Source organism: Crocodylus porosus, unplaced genomic scaffold, assembly GCF_001723895.1.
Source record: "Crocodylus porosus isolate Cpor-Errol unplaced genomic scaffold, CroPor_comp1, whole genome shotgun sequence".
In the NCBI taxonomy this organism is placed as follows: domain Eukaryota; kingdom Metazoa; phylum Chordata; order Crocodylia; family Crocodylidae; genus Crocodylus; species Crocodylus porosus.
The window spans coordinates 109,444,154-109,466,952 of NW_017728906.1; the positions used below are offsets into that span (position 1 = coordinate 109,444,154).

General features: G+C 40.4%; 1 protein-coding gene across 1 annotated transcript in view; it reads right to left on the minus strand.

The window, feature by feature from the left end:
- Nucleotides 1-19,465: 19,465 nt before the first annotated feature.
- Nucleotides 19,466-22,799, minus strand: part of GPC6 (glypican 6) — a 1,259,017-nt gene continuing 1,255,683 nt past the window's right edge. Inside the window, exons 8-9 of the mRNA XM_019529756.1 lie at nt 22,450-22,625; nt 19,466-20,086 (exon numbers count right to left, since the gene is read on the minus strand). Coding sequence (XP_019385301.1) covers nt 19,884-20,086; nt 22,450-22,625 — 379 coding nt within the window. The 3' untranslated portion in view covers nt 19,466-19,883. The remainder of the gene's footprint in view (nt 20,087-22,449; nt 22,626-22,799) is intronic.

The following is a 22,799-nucleotide window of genomic DNA, read 5'->3' on the forward strand; positions in this document are numbered from 1 at the left end:
GCTGGTGCCCCCTATTGCCCCCACAACAGCCCCATCCCAACCCTGCTGGTGCCCCCCATTGCCCCCACAACAGCCCCCTGCCCTACTCATGCTTCTTGCACTCACCCACAGCCCCTGCCTCCCAGTGAGTCCCCATAGCAAGGGGCCCCCCAGCTGCCAGGGCAAGTCTGTAGCTCCCTGCCCCCAACAGCAGGTAGCTGCAGCAGAAGCAGCATGGAGATGGCTCCACCATTGGTCTGCTTGCTCAGGTGGGGGCGGGGCCAGCTCCTGGCCCCCACAGCCCTGCCAGTGCCTCCAGCCATGACCTGCAACTCCCCAGCCCTGCAAGAGGGGCCCCCACCCCTCCTGCAAGCCCCATTTACTTCGGGCTGCAGGAGGAAAGAGTGAGGCTGAGCTGAGTGGAGCTGTGGCTGAGTGAGAGCCTCAGGCCCCACCCTTCTCCCTCCCCCTCTGGGCAGGGCTGGAGGTTTCCTGCTCTGTTTGCAAACAGCTCGTGCAGGCTGGAGCTTAACCAGCTTGCAGGGCTGTTTGCAAAAGCAGGGAATCCGTGGGTTTCTCTGCTAAAAGTAGAATCTACATTTTCTTTGATAAAAAGGGGAAATCCGTGTTTTTTTCTGTTTTTCTGTGGGAAATGGAAAAACAGGATCCCTGCATGATTGCCCTTCTCCTGCTCTCCCCAGCCCCTTGCAGGCTGGAACTTTGCCAGTCTGCAAGGGGAAACCCACTGGTTCCCATCTTTTTCTCCTTAAAATGAGAAAATCCATGTTTTTCTCCTTAAAATGAAAAAATCTGGGTTTTACTATGTTTTTCCATGGCAAACAGAAAACCTGGATCCCTCTTTGTAGCCTCATATTTCTTTCCCTTGCTTATCTATTCCAAGCCCTCAGTATATATGAATCTAAAAGGAAGAAGAAAGAATGGCCACATCTACATGGTACACTTACCATGCCTAGCAACAGTGCTCTCAGCAGCCTGTACTGGATCCTGAACTGGAAGTGCTGTAGCTGTATTTATGTGACACTTTGGGTGGGACTTAGCATTATCACTGCTAAGTGACAGAACTGATTAGCCTCTGTATGGCACCACACAGCTAAGGTGGCCATCATAGAGTACATTCCAGTTTTACGCTACTTTGTCCTCTGTCTTCTATTGATACAAAAACCAACGGCTTTATGTCCTCTTTTTTTCTCTTCAAGAAAAGAGAAAGGGGGTAGGAAGAGAGAGGAAGTAACACTGCATGTAGGGCTTCTTAGCTGCTGGTTGTGAACAACAGAAGCGCTGTGTGCTTACCATTTCTCTTTCCCCAGGCAAGGCTTGCACTGCAAAAGGTGGTACTGACTCAGCAGAAGTCCCTATGCTGGTGCTCTAGGCTCAACTCTCCTGTATTTCCAAAGCAGATCTAAGCCCTGGGTACTGGGACAGAAGCTTCTACTGAATCAGCTGGGTGAGCAGGTGGTGTTGGCTAGAATCAGGCCCTCAGCTGACCTAACAGGTATTGCAGGCTGCCCACCTAGCTCAGCTCAAGAAGAAATTAAGGGTTAAGCAGGTGGCTCAGCCAGCAGCATCCTGAAGCTAGGAGCAGCCACAATATTTTGTGGCACAGAACAGCCATAATGTTTTGGTCCATTCCCCATCCCCAGTTACTATAGCTGTCTATATTTTCCCTGGGAAAATACTGTACTTACCAGATCTATTTTCTTCATCCTGTCTTTAAAAACAAGGTACATTTCTTATTCAGGAGTATCCAGGTGCTGTATTCAGGAAAATACAGTAGTTCTTAATCATCAGATTTTCCAGGATTCAGACAAGACAATTTTGTATCTAATGCCTCCAGTAGAATTTTCCATTGGTCCTTTCTATTGAGATGCTGTCAGATAAGCAACTGACTTTCACTCCCTTTGGTTTTTTTAAGCATGCGAAGAAAGCTTGACTGCAAAATGATTCATGCTTGCAAATTAGGATAGATGATGAACATGGAAATATTGTCTTATTTGAGGTGATCGTATTATTTTATAAGATGTGAGATTATCTTCTACCTCTCTGGATTGCCTGGAAAGGAACTACACATAGGAACCAGCTATAACAGAGGGACTGCATTGTCAATATGAGTGGATTCACTCCTGTGCTTTTATTGTCTATTGTCATTTGGGATCTTTTGGGGTGAAAGGAACTATGGGGCAATGGGTTCAAAGCTACCAGAGTGACTAAGAAAACTAAATATCAGTTCAGCACTTTAGTACCTTATATAAACATAGATAATTTTGAATCCTGCTGTAGCACATTTTGTAAGTACTGGGTTATAATTTACATGAAACCTGATAGCATCTGAAGACATGTAAAATCTGTGGTTATAGTATTTTCATCACTAATAGTGCTGGACCTGCTTTCTATGACACAGACAGTGCAGCAGGAACACCGAGATGGTTATGTTTGTGAACAGCTTCTCCTCTGCTCTGTCTTACAATGATCTGCAATGTGGAACACAGCTCTGGCTCAGCAGTATGGTTTTTGGAATCAAAACTGGGGTTTAAAATAGCTTCTTTTAACACCCTCTGACAGCAAAATTCATAGACCATTTATGACCAGGCTTTTTTGGACATGGGAGTCTGCTTATAGTGCGTAAATGATATGTTTAAGAATTGCAATTGGGAACTGGGAGTGTTGCTGCTGATACTACTGCATTTACTTGAATCCAAGAAGAACCCCCCCCCGCCAAACAATGTGGGGATAAAAGCCCTATTTTAAGCTTGAGTACTGGTCCAGGCCAGTGTAGCTTGTGTGGCAAGGGGGAGGCATATAGCAATATAGCATGGGGAGTACAGTGGGAGCGGCAAGGGGGTCATGGGGGAGACCCAGCTGTGCCACTTGGGGAAAGCACAGGGAACAGTGTGCAGCTTGCCCATCACCCACATTATCCTGCCACTTCTTACTTTCTGCTCTGGCTTTGGCTCTGGCCCTGACCCAGTCAGGCCTAGAGCTTCTACCACTGCTTATACCTAGTTGGGTAGGGTGGGGCTGAGGCCACTGCCATTGAATGTCCCAGAGACAGAGAAGAGCTGTAGCAGAAGGTAAAGGGCAGCACGCTGGATGTGCATGCACTAGGGGGAACAGGTGGCAGGGATTAGGCACAGGCAAGGGTAAGGAAGGCAGGCAGCAGAGTGGAAGAGGGGATGGGGGGGAATAGGTAGTAAAGGTAAGCAAAGGGTGGGAGGGCAGGGAGTAGGGGTGCAGGCACAGGCATGGAGGGGGTGCAGATCATAGGTGGCAGCCACTGTGGGGGCAGGAAGCAGTTACAGGTATGGGAGCAGGCAGCAGGGGGGCTAAGCAGGGGGGAGGATGGAGGGTAAGAGGTGGGGGGAGCAGGCAGCAGGGGGGCAAGTGGTAGATGATGGGGGGCACAGGCATAGCAGAGGCAAAGGGCAGGGAGATCAAATTTAGGGGTCTGGCTGGCAAGGTGGAGGGGTCTGGATCTTTGCCCCCTGCTGCTGCTTTCCCTGCCACAGCAACAGGGGGATGGATTTAAGATAGCCTTCCAAGAATTAGATTCTATACATGGAAAATGATAAGTGTGTGTTACACACTTATAATTTTCCACGTATAAATCTAATTATTGTGGGGGCATCTAAAATTGGAAGCTGTTTTGGATTTGGGTTGAATACACAGCTCTTTACAGTCTTCAAATACAATTTTTAAACATTACTTATCCTCCATTGCCCCCAGGGCAAAGAGGTGACGGTTATTTGATCTCGCTGATGACACTCTCCAGAACCTTGTTTTGTGTGATTCTTTATTAAAACAAGCAACCTTTCTGAAATAATAGTGCTTTGGGCTACAAGTAGAGAGTAAACAATATAATATTCAGATAGTCTTTAGTGTGGTTATATCAAATGAAGATTGAAAGAGAAGTGCAGTTCTGTCACTCCCACAGCCAGAGGTTGGATGTAATTACTTTAGCTCAACAAAACTGCTGAGATATGAATGGACAAAAAATAAGACTTTTCTGAAAGCCATAACTATTCTTATCCCTATAATAGACATTATCAAAAGAGTCAAATGCAGTAACTGAAACAGATGAAAAAGAGTAAAAATAAATAGACCAGAATGGTAAGAGATTCTCCTGAATGGGCAGACCTCATATTTTTAAAAGAATTAGGCCCCAACTGGCAATTAAAGTTCTACTGTTATTTTGTCATATGCATTCACATATAAATTAATCCATTTATCATTAGCCTATGCACAAATTACCCCATATGTACCAGTACAGTGTTTCATTACATGGCATAGCAGGTAAAAGAACACTATAATAAAACTATCCCTCAAACTGCCTGGAAATAGTACCTGGAAGTGCTGGAAATGGCAAACAAGCAGAACCATTGGTTTTGATAGTGTCATTTTATAAATCATCATCTTTGTTGCAGTGACAGGCAGCTGTCTTTTGCTTTCATCATTTTCAAGGTCAGGACTCTCTGGTAATAAGATCCTTAAAAAAGCTGACTGTGCAAGTACTGACAGAAACTTTAGAACTCGATAACTTGGTTTAAATGAATTACATGTACTCACATATAATGCATGTATTGTAGAGGTAAGGGATTTCAAGACACCTCTGTAGTTCTCTTCTCTTCTCCAATGTAATTTGGAGTTATATACCTTACTGATTAATTTAATTGTGACACCTCAAATGCTGTTGAAAGAGATCCTTGCAAATGATTCAGAAGAGTCATCTTACTTCATCAGTCTTCCAACAGCTAACAATCATAGGATTAACTGATAGGACTGCAGTGGGCACCTTTCACATTACGGCTGAGAAGAAACCACAAGACACAAGCCGTGTACTTACTTTAGATATTTATTGTAGTCCATCAGAGGGTACCAAATCCCTGTTTTCAAACCACCAGTTTACATTCCCTTCATGAAGCTTGATGAAGGTGATAAGATTAAGTATGAGGAGGGCTGATGAACACAGATCATTTTGTTTAACAGTTTGGGTAAGAAGGAATTGGACAATTTTAAGTCAGAGCAGTTATAGTTTTATTCTTTATATGGTAAAGCAATCTAACAAAACCATACCATAAAAATAACTAGAATGAATAAGGCATGTCAAAGTCTTCACTGAGGTGTCAAGTATATATACATACAGTACTAAATATATTAGCAACAGTGTAAAAGATTGCCCCACACTTTATTACTATTGTTATTATGAAAGAAAATAATACATATCATAAATGTAGCTTTGCAAATGGAGGATATAAGCACAGAATTAAACTTCTTAGTAGTGAGCTTGCTATATTAGCTTTTTCTCCCCTTGGAGTCAATAGAAAAACTCCTGTTGATGTCAACGGAAGTACAAATGGAAGCGCATTCTGTTTGCTAACAAAGATTAAAACAGAAGAAGGTATTTCTGGTGACGCCAGTATTTAACTGAGACTTGCAGTTACAGATGGTGCATGGGGGTTTCTGGACCTATACAACATGGCAGCCCCTGACTGGAATTCCACTACTGGCATTATTTGTTTGCCAAGGGCTCCCCATTATGGAGTCCCAGTCACTGGTGATGCCAGTTACCCCAGCATCTCTAACAGTCTCTGATCAGACTTCTTCAATGCTCAGAACTGATGACTTGCCTTTTTTCAGTAAAGACTTTTCATAGTAGCAATAGGATTTTTTTCAGCTGAGATCCTGATACTTTTGGATGCAGAGGCACTTAAACATCCATTCACCACTGAGTGCTCTCTTGGTCTGAATATATCGAGATAATAAGAGTCTCCACTGCATCTTATTGCTTATTTGAGAAATGTCCCATCATCTTCCCCCCCCATCAGATGCAAGCCAATTTGAAACAAAAATAACCTTGAACATATGCAAAAGTGTCATTGTGGACACACACTGATGAAGTGAATTCTAAGAGTGCCCTTCCAGGTCCTATCAACAGAATTAAAATATTTTAGTGCCTTAACAAGAGTTAGGCCTTTGGTAGTGGTCAGGTGATTATTGACTTGACTCTTCAGCAAGCTACTGCAAATTTTAAGATCCTTATCCTTTAAAATATGCACACGGATAAGAGAAGAATACCATTATGACAGAAATATTTTTGCCTTGCGCTGTTGCCAGTGAAAATACATATTCATTAATATATGTACAATATGAAGAAGAGAAACTAACAAGGTGTGATCCGTCTGAAAAGCATTATGCTGAAAAAAATGTATGCAGGCAAAAGTCAGGGCAAACTAAATTATTGTTTGGGGACATGAGTTGTTTCAATCTGGTATTGAATATTTCAATCTGACCTTAACTCTCAAATGTGCTTTAAGCACGTAGAGGGTCTTTTTTACAGGCAACTAAATAGAACACTGATTTTGAAAATAAAATAACCCTTTTCAAATGCTTTTTGTCTAGTAACACAATACTGCACCAGGCACAACAGCCTTGGCTGAAATAGTACATGCCTATATTATGAGAAGACGTGTAGTTACAATAGTAACTTGTAATGACAAGAGGTCATTTTTTACTTGGTGCTAATTCCAAGGTACATGAAAAAGACAGATTCAGCAAGAAAGATATGATGAATGTAAATGTTCCTCCCCCCCAAAAAATACCCCCCTCCCCCAAAAACCACCCACCAGAATATCCCTGCAGCCAAATCTCTTCTCTACTGGGCAGGAACACAGCATTTTGTGGTCTCGCTGCTTTGTGATTTGTAGACATCACCCTTAGCTTATTTGTCATGACAAATCATGGGAGAAACAAGCTTGAGAAACACAACATTTGCAATAAGCTTTGAGGAAAGAAATGGTATTTATATTACTGATCACTGCCTTGTAAAACCATTATAAACTTCCTGCACTGGACTCAGTGAAGACTCATTGCTAGATGGAAAAATGATAGGCCAAACAGCAGCATCCCAAGAACATTTTGAACATGTCAAGCACTTCTCTTCCTTTTATTCACTGAGGATTTTGATGCATTTTTACTAGCTGAACCTCCCTGGAGAAGAGTGCTAGGTAAGGAAAGAATTGTGATTAAGAAAATCCAGTAGCTGCACAGATAATTTATTTTGTAGCTTTCTGTAATGCAGTTCAGGATCTTGGATAACGGATAGGGAAAGTACAATTGTAAAGCCATAATTCAGCTGAGGGGTCAGATGATATCATAAGCCGTGAGACCAGCTCTCTTGTGGATTATGTATGTTACCATCACAGTCCCAAAATAGAATGAGAGGGTTGATAATCAATATTTCACCATATTCACTTTCTGAGACGATATTTTAAAAAAAAAATATTGTTCTAGTACGAAAATGGAGTTATCTTTTCTTAAAGCCTTGGTGAGCTTTTACAATTATTTGTTCAACTCGACAGCAAGAAATGACAAATTTTATAAAGGCAAAACATGAAAATGTATAAGAATGGGATGATGGCTGGTTGTTGTTTTTGTCTCCTTTTTTTTGCTTTGGCAGCTTACCTATCAGCAGTGCAGATACTGGTAAATAACGTCTGCAGAAACTGCTCAATTATACCAGAGAACTGAAGAAAGATCAGAAACCCGAGTTCTAAGGCCCTCCAGAAAACTAATCCCAGTCCAGGCTTACGTTGGCCTAGTCAGTCTATGTTAGGTATATATAGAGGCAAACACTTCTGATATGAGGACTCTTTACAGAGGATTATAATTTACTGGCTTGCGTATGCATGTTCATGTGCATATGTAACTACAGAAATGTGCCACCTCTTTAGGATTATGAAAGGGGAATATAACAAGAGTAAGGATCACATAGTCACTGGAGAAAAAGATGAAGAAAATGAGTCATATACTGAAAAGACACTTCAAGACTATGAGTGGTTGCCTTGGTCAAGTTTAAAGGGCCAGCCCCATAAAGGCATTTTGGAATAAGAGGATAATCATTCTGTGGTGGCTCAAGAGGAAGCAGGAAGTTGTGAAAAAAGTTGTACTTTGTAGTTCCCATATGTCACCATTAAAAAGAAGTTGGACTCAAATATATTTCAAGTTTTATAATTATTTTACTGTCCAGAGGATAGAAGCCTGACTAGCTCCACTGACTAGAGAGCTAATGTACATTTTATTTTAGTGGAAGAAGTAGATGCTGATTTTGATAACTAAATCAAAGTGAAAATGATTAAAACTTGGAGGACAGTGGAGTTGGAGTCTTACTACAGAGAGGAAGTTGACTGGGTCTCCATCAGAGGATTAAAACATAAAGGCATATGTATCTGGGTGACTGCATTTTCACTCTAGATGTGCTATATTAAACACCCTCCTATTCATGCCTAATGAAGACAAAACATCTGCAAGAACTGTGCTCCAGCAGTGCAGCCATTGATTACTCTTGCAGTTACGCCTGATATTTCAAGATCGCCAGTCTTGTGTGCTGCTCCCAAGGATAAACAAGAGATGTTTGAAAGCAGTCATGATGTATGGTTGTGGCTAGGAGTTCATACATAGTTGGCCAAAAATAAAGTAGTTCATGGTGGCAAAGGTCTGGATCAGTGACTGGAAAGATAAATGAAGGAGGATAGAAGGGACCTAACTCTGTTCTATCTTGCCCCTTGGTGTGAAAATCAACTTCCGATCTGGTATCATTTTACACTGTACATAGGGGCATGCTATTATAGAACAGCATCAGAGAATCAGTTCCTATGTAAGGTGGCAGATGGCAGCAAAAGGTGGTGACAAATTTAGATGTCCTATAAGAAAGGCAATAGATCCTCTTCAGTTGGCTTTTTCATCTATTTACACTAGGACTGACTTGGCCAATAAAAGAAACAACTGATACATGGTAAGTTCCTCTTGAATCCCTCTCCTGATTTTTCATGTTGACAAAGAGGAATATAAAGAAAGAGATACTACTCTTTTGATAATGAGAAAAAGAGGAAAATGCCTGACATAAAAATACACGTGGTTCCCATTAGGGCAAATAAGATGAAAGGACAGGAAATATATGGTCTGGGATTCAAACTTGGGAGAATTTAGGGTTTACCCATTAGGCAGATTTTTCCAGTTCAAGTAGTACTGCAATTCTTCTCTCATGAAGCTGTTAATGTACAATTTGGATTGAAAATGCATTTACAAATAACAAGGCAGAAACTTCTTGATTTGTCTTCTGTAATGAGACAGGTGTAGTATTCATAAGGTTGTACATGACTTTTAATGAAAATAGCAGTTGAGCGTTGTATATAGAGCAGTTATTATAAAAGGCTATATGTAGAGAAAGATTCAGTTGTATTAGCCCTATTGAAAATGACTTAAGGCATTTACACAAAAATACTGGGATCTCCAAAGTCCATTTTAGGAATATATCAAAACAGTTTTTGTATGTCTTCATTTCTGTCTATGGTTCATTACATTTTTATATAATAAAGTGAAGGAACAATCTTTTCCTTAAACGGTCAAACTCTGCCTTGGTATACTGCTATCTATTATTTATATCTAGATTAATACATTTAGTAGTCAAAATGGTAGTAAAGCTGAACTTTTAATTTTAGTACTTTTAAACTGTAATGTATTTGGTTTTGTATCCTTCAAATACACAAACCATATAATTTTTTACCATGTCCCAAATGTGAAATAATCAGTTTTCTTTTTTGTCTCAGATAAGGCTGCAATATTAAGAATGTGGAAATCTTGTTTCTGTAGAATAATTATGACATTGTAGTTTCAAACCAATAGCTGGGCATCTCTGCACTCAGAGCAGATGCCAGCTCCCACGATGCCAATTATAATGGCACAATCAGCTGCTGTTGCAGTTGTGACTATTTTTGCACCTTCTCCCCCTAACAAAAGCAGTGTGTGGGGTTGCTGACCTGGTTGCCCTGTCCTCAGTTATGCTACTGCTAATTTAGAGCAAGACTCTCCCCTCATTGCTTGACATTCATTTAGGTTAATATTATTCCAAGTACAGCAATAAAACTGTAGTAAAAATTTCCACGTTTTTAGGCAAAGTTCTTACAAGTTGTCTACATCCATACAAATTTAATCACCACATACAATCATCAGTTGTTTCTTGATTCAAGCTGTTGTCTGTTCTGTATTTAAATAACAAACTTTTCCTTGAATCTGGAAGCATATTGAAATGCAGAGGTGTAACAAGCAGTTTCTGTGCCCTGGGCAGCAGTGACATCTGGGTAGTGATGGTGGTGGCAGGTGGGCCAGCAGTGGGTTTGCAGCCATTCTTCCACTTCCTCAAAATTGGTGCCTGGTGTCTCAGTTGCCCACCCCTAGTTATACACCTGTCCAAATTGCTATTAGATATAATGTTATTTCTGTTAATAAAGATGAAGTGGTGACATGGGATGGAGGTTGCATATAAATGTTTCTTGTTTAATGTAGTTTTGGGCTTCTTTAGCGCTCTTAGTGCAAAATGTCCACCAATGATCATTTTGCATTCAGGTTAACTTAATTTGGAAGGGGGCTCAAACATTTTTTAAAATAGTGTTGGGGAGTCCAACCTTTTTGAATGTGGGGCCGGATCATGAACTTTTTATCACCCAGTGGGCTGGCGAGCCATATTCAAAGACCTCACAGGAAGCGGTATCACATCACCTCCCCGAAACAAAAGTACAGTGTTTACTTTCATTTCCTGTTGCAGCACCTCACAGCTTGGAGGGCCGCATGGCGGCCCACGGGCCCTATGTTGGACAAGCCTGAAATAGTGCATGTACACATGTGCATATTCACATAGATGCCTGAAATCACACCATTTTAAAATACTTTTGCACCCCACCCCAGCTTTCTTTAATAACACGAATTTTCCCTAAAATCCTGAAGGACGTTTGGAGTTGGATCCGGTATCAGGGCTCCTCAGACCCTATGCTATATTGGGGCAGAAGTAGTTAATGTGAAAACACAGAGTATATCTGTGCAACACAGTGTAGAGATCCCCAGTGCATGTTATAACTCCACAGATCATAAGCAGTATAGCTGGTGCTTCTCAGTAGAGCTAACTAGCCTGGGTATCGTGATATGATGTGGCTACGCTGCTTCCAGTCTCAGTGCAGGAACACACAGAGCTGGCATTGGGTATCTCTGCATGTCACTGCTTTGCACTGTACAGACATATTCTGAGATCACAGAACTATTGAATATCCGTCTACTCCAGGTGATTATCTAAATGGTTCATATATATGTATCTTGCATTCATATAACCTAATGCACATACAGTTAATATAAATGTAAACAAAACAACACTCAAAATGCAAACTTAAGGAAAAAAGCGCACCCAAGCAAACTATCAAACAACCAAATAAAATAGGAACAAAGCAAGTCAGCAAGCAAAAGCAAAAGCAAAGCAAATGAATACAGAGTCAGTCTCAGACCTTTGTTGATGATGTTGAATTTGAGCTTATCTGTTTTCAGCAATATTGCAAATTCCCTGTTGCTGGCATTACTGAAAGAACAGTACAACAGGACAATTGAAAATGCAAGCTATATGCTATTGTCATGAAAAGAAAATAATAGTTTGTCAAACTGGAACTACTGAGTGTAGTTTAAAAGCTATAACACTATACTAATAGATGATTATGGAGTATAAAATAAGGGGATGATGTAAGGTGCAATAGATCCTGTTAAGAAGAGAAAGGATAGTTCAGGTTTCTGGCTGCTACTATCTTTCCTGACTGAAGCAAGAGGCATGGAGCTAAATTAAATACAGACATAGAAGAGCTCTGTAAAGGCTATTTAGAAGGAAGATTGAAAGCCATTTCTATGCTGTTCAGTGAAAAAGAGAACCATCTTATGCACTAGACTTAGCTTTAGGTGAAATGATAGCTACAGGGATGCTGGTCATTTAAACCAGATAAGATTAAGAGCAGAGCTGGTCAGAAACTTTTCGACAAAAAATAGGATTGGATTTAGGAGGAAAATTCTGGTCGGGGGAGAGAGAGAGAGAGACCCCGAAAAGCAAATGCCGGAGGGCCAGGGCATCGACTGGGATGTGGAAATCCTAGGCTCATGTCCCTGTTTTGTTTTAAGTCTGATCGGGGACTTCACCTTGAGTCTCCCACATCTCAGAGACTTGCCCTTTTCAGGCTTTAGAACAAAGCTCACTGGACAAATATTGGAGATTAGTAATTCAAATAAATGTGAGATAGAAACAGGATGAGCTTTTGTGGCTCAGATATTTGTGGTTTTAGGGTAGGGACCTCTGCATCACACAATTCTATTTAAGGTAGCAGAATTCTTTCCCCACTACAGAGCTAGACTGCATGCCTAGAAAATGAGACAAGAGTGAGGCCTAGCAAGGAGGCTAAGCAAATATCTCAAAATTCAGAAGTATGATTAGCACTTTTTCTTGACTGCATGTCAGTAAACTACCAGTTAGTAAAATCAAGTCTAAAAGGAAAGTAATTCTGAGAGTAAAACAAAAGAAGGAGATAGTGATGAGGTCCAGTTGTAGGCCTATTGATTCCCAGTTACTTCCCTCTTCACATGAAAAAATGTTGGGTTTCATTCTGAAATCTGTGCTTTTCCTAATCACTCACTGTCCTTACTGGAAGAAAAAATATCACAGTCTGTAGCTGGAATGCACACAATCCAGTTTATCTGTCTCATAATCTGAGTGGGAGCACCCAAGTTCAGAGGAGCACTGTAGGGGTATGACAGCTCACGGAGTGACAACAGTGCAGCTGTCTAAAAGGCTAGTCTGTAACTTTTGACAAGATAGAGGTCTTTCCTGCTTCTTTCCTTCTCAAATCCAAAAACTGACTACTGCTCGTTTTTTGGGAAATGCCTTACTGATTTCTGATTTTAGAAGGATATGATTTGTCGTCTTGACCTTCCCTTGATTAAATAAAAACTAGAGGAAATATTGGCAATTTGGAGAGCAATGCATTTTAGCTGAGAGGAAGGAAATTTTTTTTTCTTTTTGTTGCCGCTCTATTTTTGGTTATGAATGAAACTCCCAAAAAGCAAACTTTGATCTTGGTAACACAGTTGCTTTGGATGCAACAAACAAGCAGCACCACTGGAGGTTGCCTTTTTCCTGAAATTTGTGGTTTACTGTTTTACTAGGGCTGGACTAGAGAAGGGGGGAAAACCATGGAGAGTGCACTTGAGACATCCATATGTGAATTGGCATAATACAGAAGGTACCTGGTCAGAGACAAGTTGAAATTGGAGCTGCTAGGTAAATGGAATCATTTAAATGAAATAGTTTGGTTTTAATTAAGTTTCTCTGGAAATCAGGTTGTTTCTCTCAGTGCAGACAGAAGTGCAGCTCCCAGCTTTAACCAGAAGATTTTCTGGAAAGCGCTCTGAGTTGCAGCGTTACCCCAGACCAAACAGACATTCACTGTTGGCTCCAGGGGGAGGGGAATCTCCCTGGGGCCTGAGAGCCTGCAGCCGGGTTCCCATAGCAGTGGCCAAGGCTCTTTACCAGTGATCGTTGTTTTCAGATAGGGAGGGGGCTTTTCATGTGGCTCCTTAGCTGGTGCTGAAGGGTGAGGTGGATGATTTGGAGCCCCTCCACCTTGGGGGAGAGGGGGGCTCCAATACATCTTCGCCACCCTCTAGGGGAAGGTTGGGCAAAAACGGTCACTTCTGTCTGCAGTGTTTCCTGGTTCCCTGCCTGTGGGTTACCTGTGAGGACTGGTGGCAGGGCTATGTTCTGTTTCCTCGAAAATTTTGTAAGTTTTGGTTTTGGTTTAGAACCCAAATGAAACCCAGTGACAAACTACAAAAATCCCTCCATAAAAAGGAACTCTACAAAATCTTGCAGAAAATGTCCAGCACTTTTTGAATTTCCATTGAGGTCAGTGGCAGAACTATAAAGGCATTTATATACATATTTTTTCATTTGGCAACGTGGACGAGATCCGCCACTTCTGATCAGACTTGGTTAATTGAGTCTGCTCTGCATGCAAGGTGACACACACTGAGCTGCGCCATGTGCAGTTGTACAAGTGCCGAAATGTACATCAGCGTGAAGAAAATAACGGCGGTGCACTTTTGAACTAAAGCACCTCGAAGGTGTTTTAGTTCAAAAGTGCGCTGCTGCCATTTTCTCAGTGCTGATGCACATTTTGACGCTTATACAATTGCATGTGGCACAGTGCTAGGCGCTTTCCAAAACGCCCGGTGTTTGGCACTTACACACATAAAACTGCCCTCACTGACTTCAGCGGAACCAGTACCTTACGCATAAAGTACAGATGTGACACAAGATAATTAGGTAGTTGCCAGAAATCCTAAAACTACAATCTAGATGGTCATTTTACCAAAAACAATGCTAAGTAGAGTACAAGGATAATTAATATAACCAATATCAAGTTATCATCTTCTAATTGTGCAATAACTTTGGTCAAGAAATAAGTCTATGAAGATGGAACAGCCTGTCAGAAAAGTGTGTAACTGGAATAACTCTAAGACTGCTCCCTTCCCTGATGCTAAAAGTATTTTCAAACTGCTGCTTCTCTTCTATAAACCTGCTTTCTTGATTTCAGGAACAGTGCATCCTGCTTTTGTGGAGGGGTTTGGACTAGATGACTCTGGAAGTCCCATTGAACCTTCTGATTCTAGGATTCCATTCAGTCCTCCTAAGCCTTATCATCAATGATGAGGCTAGCATGTTACTTATTTTTCACTTTGTACTGCAGTTTACCAAGAAGTCTACATTTTCATACACTGCTTTTCTTAACAAAAGGTGTGTAATTGCAGCAATCATCACAGTGAGTGTGCCTGTGCAGAATGGAAACATTATGCCATTGAGTAAACTGTCTGTCTGTCTTTACTTATTTGGAAGGTGTTCATGGTTGTCTATCTCACTTTCTTAAAGTGTATTTACAACACTGCCTCTAGTCTCAGCATTTTAATGTTCTCTCTCCTTTTGAAACCACATCAATTCTGGGAATTTCACAATTCCACAGAATATTGTATTCTTATTGGGTCTATTCCTTCTTATCTGCCAGATCTGGAGAAGTAGAGAATTGCTTGTTGGTTAATGTTATAAATGCCAGGTTTATGGAGTTTCAAATTTTGGTTCTCTGTCAATATCTGCAATTTGCATGTGTTCTTCTAGCATCTATAAAAATCTGTGGCAACTTTATTTGCTAGATTTTCTATATTCTCTATATTTGGTTTGAATGGCTTTTTGATATGTACAAAGTGAAGAGGGAATCACGGAAGTCTTATTAACTGGCATGGTGTTTCTTTTTTCTGTTAAAATAAATTAAAAATATTTGTATGAAATAGCAATTAAACTGTATTGACAATATGAAGAAAATCTTAAGGTTGGTTAAGATTAATAACTAGACAGATGATGTTACGCATGACTTGCATTAGCATGTGCTTTGCAGTTCTCCAAAGGCAGTTCTAAATCATGCATATGTTGCATGAAAAATATCAGGATTGGTTCAGACAGTTGGGGAAAACTTGCTTCTTTAATGTTCCTCTTTAGAAGACCACTTAGTGCTAGGATGACATTTACCATTCATTTGAAGATACTAAAAGATGTAAAGAATGAGTAGCTTTATGTGAACAAGCTGTATGGTGAACTGACATGTATTGGCTTTTACTAGGATCCTATCTATGACACATCAAATATTCTCCTCTTTCTCATTTTGAACAGAAGATCTCAATCTGATTTTTCCCTCCTTTCTTCCTATCCCACTGTTGCAAACTCCCTTATTTCTAACAACATCTGTGATTCAGCTTGCAGTTGTACAAAACAAAAGCTGGCTGCACGCTGAAACCCCCAAATGTGAGGACACACAGAATAAAGGGAATACTAAAATAAACCAGACAGGAAGCTACTGCACCCACTGTGTTATTCATTACTATACCTAATTCACTGAAATCCTCCAAAGATGCATGGGGCTTCTGGACTGTGACAAGAGAATGCCATGCAATAAAGAGACTTTACTTAAGAATGTATGTCCTGTTTGCTGTAGAATATATTATCCTTATTTATTATCTCTTCCTTTAACAATGATTAAGAGAAAAGAAATGGTGGTATACAAAGAATATTATCTTTAGATAAATAATTATTATAATAAAGGTGGTGCAAGTAGAGGTACTTTAAATGACGTAGATTCATACACTTATAAGCACTTCTTATTTCCTAATTCCCAATTTCACGTGCTCCATAGATTTAACAACTCCCTTAACTCCAAGAAAAATATCATCTGTGCAGAGGGAGCTCTTTAGAGAGTAGCATGAAATATGTGCATGTGGTGTCTCATACAAAAGGACTGCAATGTCAGGACACTGAATCATTTCTGAATAGTACGCAAACAGAAGAATACTATAGAAAATAATTAATTCCTCATGTAGGTGCAGTAAAGCCAATCAGCTTACATTGAGGATGAATTTGATTTAATGGAACAGATCCTGTCCTACAGTCCAGACTTTGTCTAATGTTAAGGCAATGAAAAGAAAGAAGTTTCCTGCAAGTCCCATACTGGGGATTCACCTGCTTCTGTCCCTCCTTTCCTGAAGTCTCCTGCCAAAGAGGTGCTCGATGCAGACAATAGGATCAGTGAGCGCTCAAAGAAGCGATGTTTTGTCATGTGACTGGTTCCCTGAAAGTGCACTATAGCTGTGCCCTGACAGAAGTACATGGCTGCAGAGCAAAAGTGTCCAATCATGTGACAAATTAACCCTCATATAAAGTAGGTTCAGATGAAGGTGCTCCAAAGTGGAGCACCTTCATTAACTTCAGTCAGTCCCTACGTGTGAGCAGGACTGGACTGATGCAGCCCAGCCACACTCCTGGTGCTGTCTGCAGGATAGGAGGGGGAAAAGTTAGTGGGAGGGAGCTGTGGGTGGGGTTTGCCCAGCCTGTGCTAGGGTAGGGGAGGGTGGGTTGGAGCACCTCTCTGAAGTAAGGGGCTCCAAGCCACCCTCCCCACCCCCAGCACAGGCTGGGCAAACCCCAGCCTGCAGCTCCCTCCCCCTCACTTTTGCCTCTCCCATTTTGCAGACTACACTGGAGGGAGAGGTTGAAGTGGGGGTGGGGAGGGTGGTTTCTAGAGGAGAGAGGCTGCAGACACACAGCTCTTCCTGGATTGGCTCCAAAGTGTAGTTTAATGCCCCCCCCCGACCCAACAGCAAATGTCTATTGGGTTGGGGAGGAGGGGGCGGGCGTGTGTGGAGAACAGGTCACTGTAACTTATAGCACTTCATGTAAAGTGCCATGAATTATATTGGGGAGCTGCATGTGGTTCAGTGCCCAGTGACTATAATCTAATAGATTCCAGCTATGTGTTTCAACCATGCCCTGCTGGTGCAGCTTAGTGCAGTTCCGTAGGTGACCTAACCTGTGCCAAAACTAGTAGGAAAGAAAGGAGTCAGAATTGCCTTGCTTTAAAATTTATCCTTATCTCTGCTTTGCCCAATAGAGGTGGATATGGTTTATGTCATTACATACTATATAACCATCAGAACACAGGGTAATTGGGTGGGACTGGCATCAGGTACTACAGAATAAATGCTTAATGGAGACAGTGAAATTGAAATCTTTTGTGTTCTGGAACAGGTCTTGGGAAGTGCAGCAGTGCAAATAATTATGTAGGAGTCTGAGGACCACAGAAGAGTTTTAAAAATATCCTTCCTGTGATCCTGTATATGTTAGTCAGGGATGGAATTCAAAGGAAAGAACTTTTGCTTAGACTGGACCAGACTGCCAGTCAGACAAATTTGCTGTCTGAGTTGGCTTTCATTCTACTGATGATGTTACCAAAGAGATTTAATTTTCACAACTAAAGCATGCATTAAAGCAAATCGTCAGAATTACTGAAACCTGCAAAAATCTAGCTATGAAATGTATGACATGAATCAGAAGATGGTCATAAAGCTAGTGGCTTCTGCATGAAAACATATAATACTGAATTGGATCAACAATACAGGAATTTATCAGTTTTAAATACACAACAAAAACATAAAAAGGAATACAGTGTCTTAGCCTACAATTTATTTCTCTTATGTGATATAATATGTTGCTAGTTTGTAAATATTTTGGTAAAAGTGCTTAAGTATACTTTTTCCTATTGTGCCACATGTTTACTACTTTAATTCAATGGTTGAATTGGTAGCTAATTATAATTTGACAAGAAAAAGAGATTAGAACATATGCCGTTTACATGTTCAACAATTTAATTATTATGTGGCTGGCTTACTTTAAAGTGTTTCATATCTTGTCCATACTAACTCTAGGATATTTATAGGAATGAGGACATATATTTTTAGAAAATGGTTTTCATCTCTCTCAAAATTTTCACAGAAGCCCTTTATGGCTGGGGGAGGGACAGGTTTGATATCTGCCTACCAGCTGACACTCTGGTGTTAAAATAGCCTCAGGTTGTACAATCCAATATAAACCAGCAATATTCTATCCGGAGACACAACCATGTAGTCAATGATTATTAAAGTGACATATTCTTCAAGCATTTGAGAATACAACTGCCATCACAAATAAAGTCACATGGCTCTGTATACTTCTGTAGGCATCCCACACAAACTCACATGCCCGCACAAATGAACACACGCAAAAAGGGTTCTCTCCCCCACCTTGCAACTTTTTCAGAAATGGACAACTGGATATGTAAAAAGTTCTCTTCTTTCATTCTTATGCTCATCAGTCATTAAAGGGTTTCTTTTCAGAGCAGCACAAAATAAGAAGAGCTGGTTGACAAAACATTTTTTCTTTACAAAGATGTGTCAACCCTGAGCTTGTAATTAAGAAGTTAAAATCTGTGATTTATATATATATTTATATATATAAAAATAGATGATCATACTAAGACTAAAAAAGTGAAAGAAATCTCCATGTCAGTACTATATATTTCTTTGTCTTGACTTTTTGTAGCAAAGTACCCCTTGTGATACAGAAACTAATTGACAAGAAGGATGTAGTTATATGTGAACCTCACTGATTGATCCAATCACCATTGTCAGTCCATTAGAGAACTGTCATCTTGGTAGGATAATGAATACAGTAGCAGAAAATTCTAATCCATGTCAAAACTGTGGCAAAAGGAAAGAGATTATATCACAAGAGATAATTTTATGTCCAAACCCTTGTGGGAAGATTTGTTGGTTAGGATAGCCACCTTTGTTGATGGGAAGCTAGAAATGTGTGCCAAATATATAACATGGATAAATACTGAAAACAGCTAAGAGAAATACAGCCACTACTCAAATGTTTACTGGGCATTATGATTTAAATCCTATGCAACTGTAGCATGATACTCTGAGCCTTGTGGTGTTACTGTAATGTCAAAAGATACGGGTACACTTCTTTTTTAAGCTTCTTTACTTCTTTACTTTCATACCAATTTGATGTTGTTGGGAGATGGAGTGCAAGACATTCACCACTGAGACATACTTTTATCTTTGTGTTAGAAAAAATTCAGACTTCCTCACAACAGTAATGATCATTTGTTGACCCTATAGAAGCTTCTAAAGGAGGCTTGGCTGTCAGTAGAGAACTTTTGCATTTTTGTTTCATTTTTGTCTTTTTTTTTTTTTGTTCTTTGTTGAAAATGCAGCAGTCTTGGGTTTGGCCTGATTTAGAAGGAAAATTGTTCTCTTTGTTTTTTTCTCTCTTTTTTTTCTTTTTTGTTAAGGAAAAACATATACTGTAAGATCCCTTTACATCTTCAGCATAAAAGAAAATGAAGCTCAGAAAGTCTCCTGTAATAAAGGTTTGAGAAAGAACGCTGAGTGACATTGTCTTCAGACATTTCTGAAAAAAAGAGGAAGCAGCTCATTCTGGCACCTGGTACTCTTTGGGAAAACAAAAAGGAAAGTAGGTTGCAGTACTGCTCTCTTTTCATAGAAAATGGTAAGTATTTGTGGCACAGTCCTTTGTCCAAAAGTGTAAGAAAAGAAGAAAGTTGGCTGTTTTTGTCGCTAAAACACAGTCTCTCTGACCAGATCTAGGATTATCTCCATTGTTTCTGCAGTACAAGGACGATGCAGAGCATGAACAATGTAAGGAGTGACTGGCTAGACTGGGTTGCTGAAGAGTCCACTTCTCTTCTGTCTGAGTCAACAGGTGGAGCTTCAGTAGTGATGAAGTCAAACTCAGTAGGACAGATGTCATCAGTACAACCACTTCCACTTCCTGAGCCACTGGTTTCATCACCTAGCACAGGGAGGTGAGAAAAACAAACATTAGGATTGATTAAAATACACATCCCGCAGATCCATTGTCTTGTCCTTCAAAAATATCCAACAATCATAGGATTATCAGTGGGGTAAGCTCTAAATATACTGGAAGCGTGATGGAGTCACCCTATTTCTATTCCACAAATAATTAAGGTTTTTTTTTTTCACTTTTTAATCTACATTTATGCTTTTTCTAATATATGTTTGCTTCTTTTAATTAGCCATTTTGTATGAGATAGGCTGTAAGCTGTGTGCCTGTGCTACAAAACAAGCCAACATCATACTGAGCTATATTAACAGGAATTCGCAAGTGAAGGGAAGTGAATTTTTTTTTCTATTCAACTCTAGTGAGGCCTCATCAGGAGCGTTATATCCAGTTTTAGGCACCACACTTCAAGACAGAAGTGAACAAATTAGAAAGAGTCTATCAGAGAGCAACAAAAATGATTAGCGGTTTGGGAAACATAACTTATGGAAAAGTTTGGAAGAATTTAGTTCTGTAGAAGAGAAGACTGAGGGCAACTTAATAACCAGGGATCCTGGTTTTCTCTGATAGAAAAAAATCCCTAATTTATATTATGTGTAAGTGGTATTTCATTTTAATCATGGAAAAATGTGGATTTTGGGTTATTTTTCTAAATCCGAAAATTGGGGATTTTTTTATCAGCGAAAACTAGGATCCCTCGTTATTAAGTTGCCCTCAGTCTTCTCTTCAACAGACTAAATTCTTCCAAAATTTTTCATAAGTTATGTTTTCCAGACCTCTAATCATTTTGTTGCTCTCTGATTGACTGATTTCATTTCTGTCTTGAAGTGCGGTGCCCAAAACTGGATATTATCAGAGAAAACCAGGATCCCTGTTAATACCTGAAGGGGGATAATAAAGAGAATGCTGTATGGCTAAAACTGCAACAATGGAAATTTAGGTCAGAGGGAAGAACTTTCTAATTATGAGGATGGGTAATTAATGACATAAATTACTTAGAGGGGCTGTGAAACTTTTAAGTTTTTAGGAGTAGGTTAGACAAACACTTGTCCTGAATGATTGAGACAGGAATGACCCTGCCTTGAGCAGAGGGTTGAACTACTAGATGTCCTGAGGTCTCTTCTAGCCCTATTTTTCTATTGTTCTATTGACTCTGTCAATTATCTATCCACATAAACATTTACCTTTGAAGCAACAAATGACTTCTTCCTAGAAAATCCCAGACCTCTCCTGTGCTTGTTCATCAGTGGCCACTACAGCTGTTAAGGACTAGATTTTAATCTTTGATTAGCAAAAGGTAACTAAGGAAGTTCATTTCTGAGGGTCTGCTGCATCACATCTTAATGTAATGGGCATAGGTGTGATTCTACAGGGAAGATTCTGATGAGGCAGGATCTTTAATGAGCTTGTTTTCCTGCAAATTCTGAGAGGAAATTATAACAGAGGAGTGATTTTAGACCTTGCTTTCCTGGTAAAGCTGCATGAAATAAAACAATTGATTAAATTAATGAAAACTTCCTCGAATATACTTTTATTGTGGTTTAATAGCAGCGAATTTTGGTTCGATTACAGCAGCTCCCAATAAATTTAAAATAATCTGCAAAGAACGCATTTAAAACCCAAATAGGTGGTTGCATCAGTTAAATCAACACCATTTAACCTATAACGGATTAAATTAAGACTTTAGGCTGAAGTGGTGTAACATTGTTCTGTAGGCAAGTCATTGTATTCTTTTCCTACTGCAATGCAGGGCTACATAAAATAAACCATAATTAACAGATGAATATATTGAAGGAAAGAGTCTCTCATAGAACTGAGGGGGCCCATTTATGAATTTCTTTGGAAGATTTTTTTTTCACTAAAACCAGTAGCGTAACTAGGGTGGGTTGACTGGGGCACCAGCCCCAGCTGCTGACTATGAGTGGGCTCCAGAATTATGCCCAGAAGCCTTTGCTACCACAGCACCACATCAAGTGGTATATTGGGGGGGGAAGGGGAGGAGAGGAAAAGAGTGAGTGGAATAGGGCTTCCCCCATACTACCCCCCGAGGAGCCTTTGCTAGAGGAGGTACAGCCCTACACTCAGTATGCATGTATCACGGGAAAAGAGGGGAAGGAGCAAATGAGGCACCAGGTTTAGCTTGGAGGGAGCCCTGCCATGAGGCTACTGCTGCTGGAGTGGAGCTGATGCTGCTACAATAGCAGCAATGGCAGCAGTAGATCCAACGGGTAAGCCTTCCCTTTCCCCTACTCATGTCCTCCTTGTCTATAGTGGTTGGCATACCTCTGTGCCTCCCCACACTTCCTTGGGAGCTCAGTGAGATGGCTATGCATCTGACTAATTCAGTAGCTTACTTGTATCCTGGAAGTTCACATCATTCCCATTGTATGCGTTCTTCAGTTTGTTTGTCATGACTCGTAAGGCCATGATTTGTTGACGAATGAAGGTGTCTGGCCTTGTGATGTCCACATCTACCTCTGGATTGTTGATCTGGTTGGTCAGCCCATCGTTCATAATCTCAGGTAGGTATCTATAGAGAAGAATGAACCACTGACTCAGTATATAACCAATGACAGCAGGGGTAGGGTAGGTAACCTTTTCCGGCTACAGGACAGAACAACCCAGCCCAGGTCAGAGGTGGGCAGGTGTAATTGACTCAGAATCATTGACTCACTCCTCTCAGTCATGAGAACTGTAGAGCAAA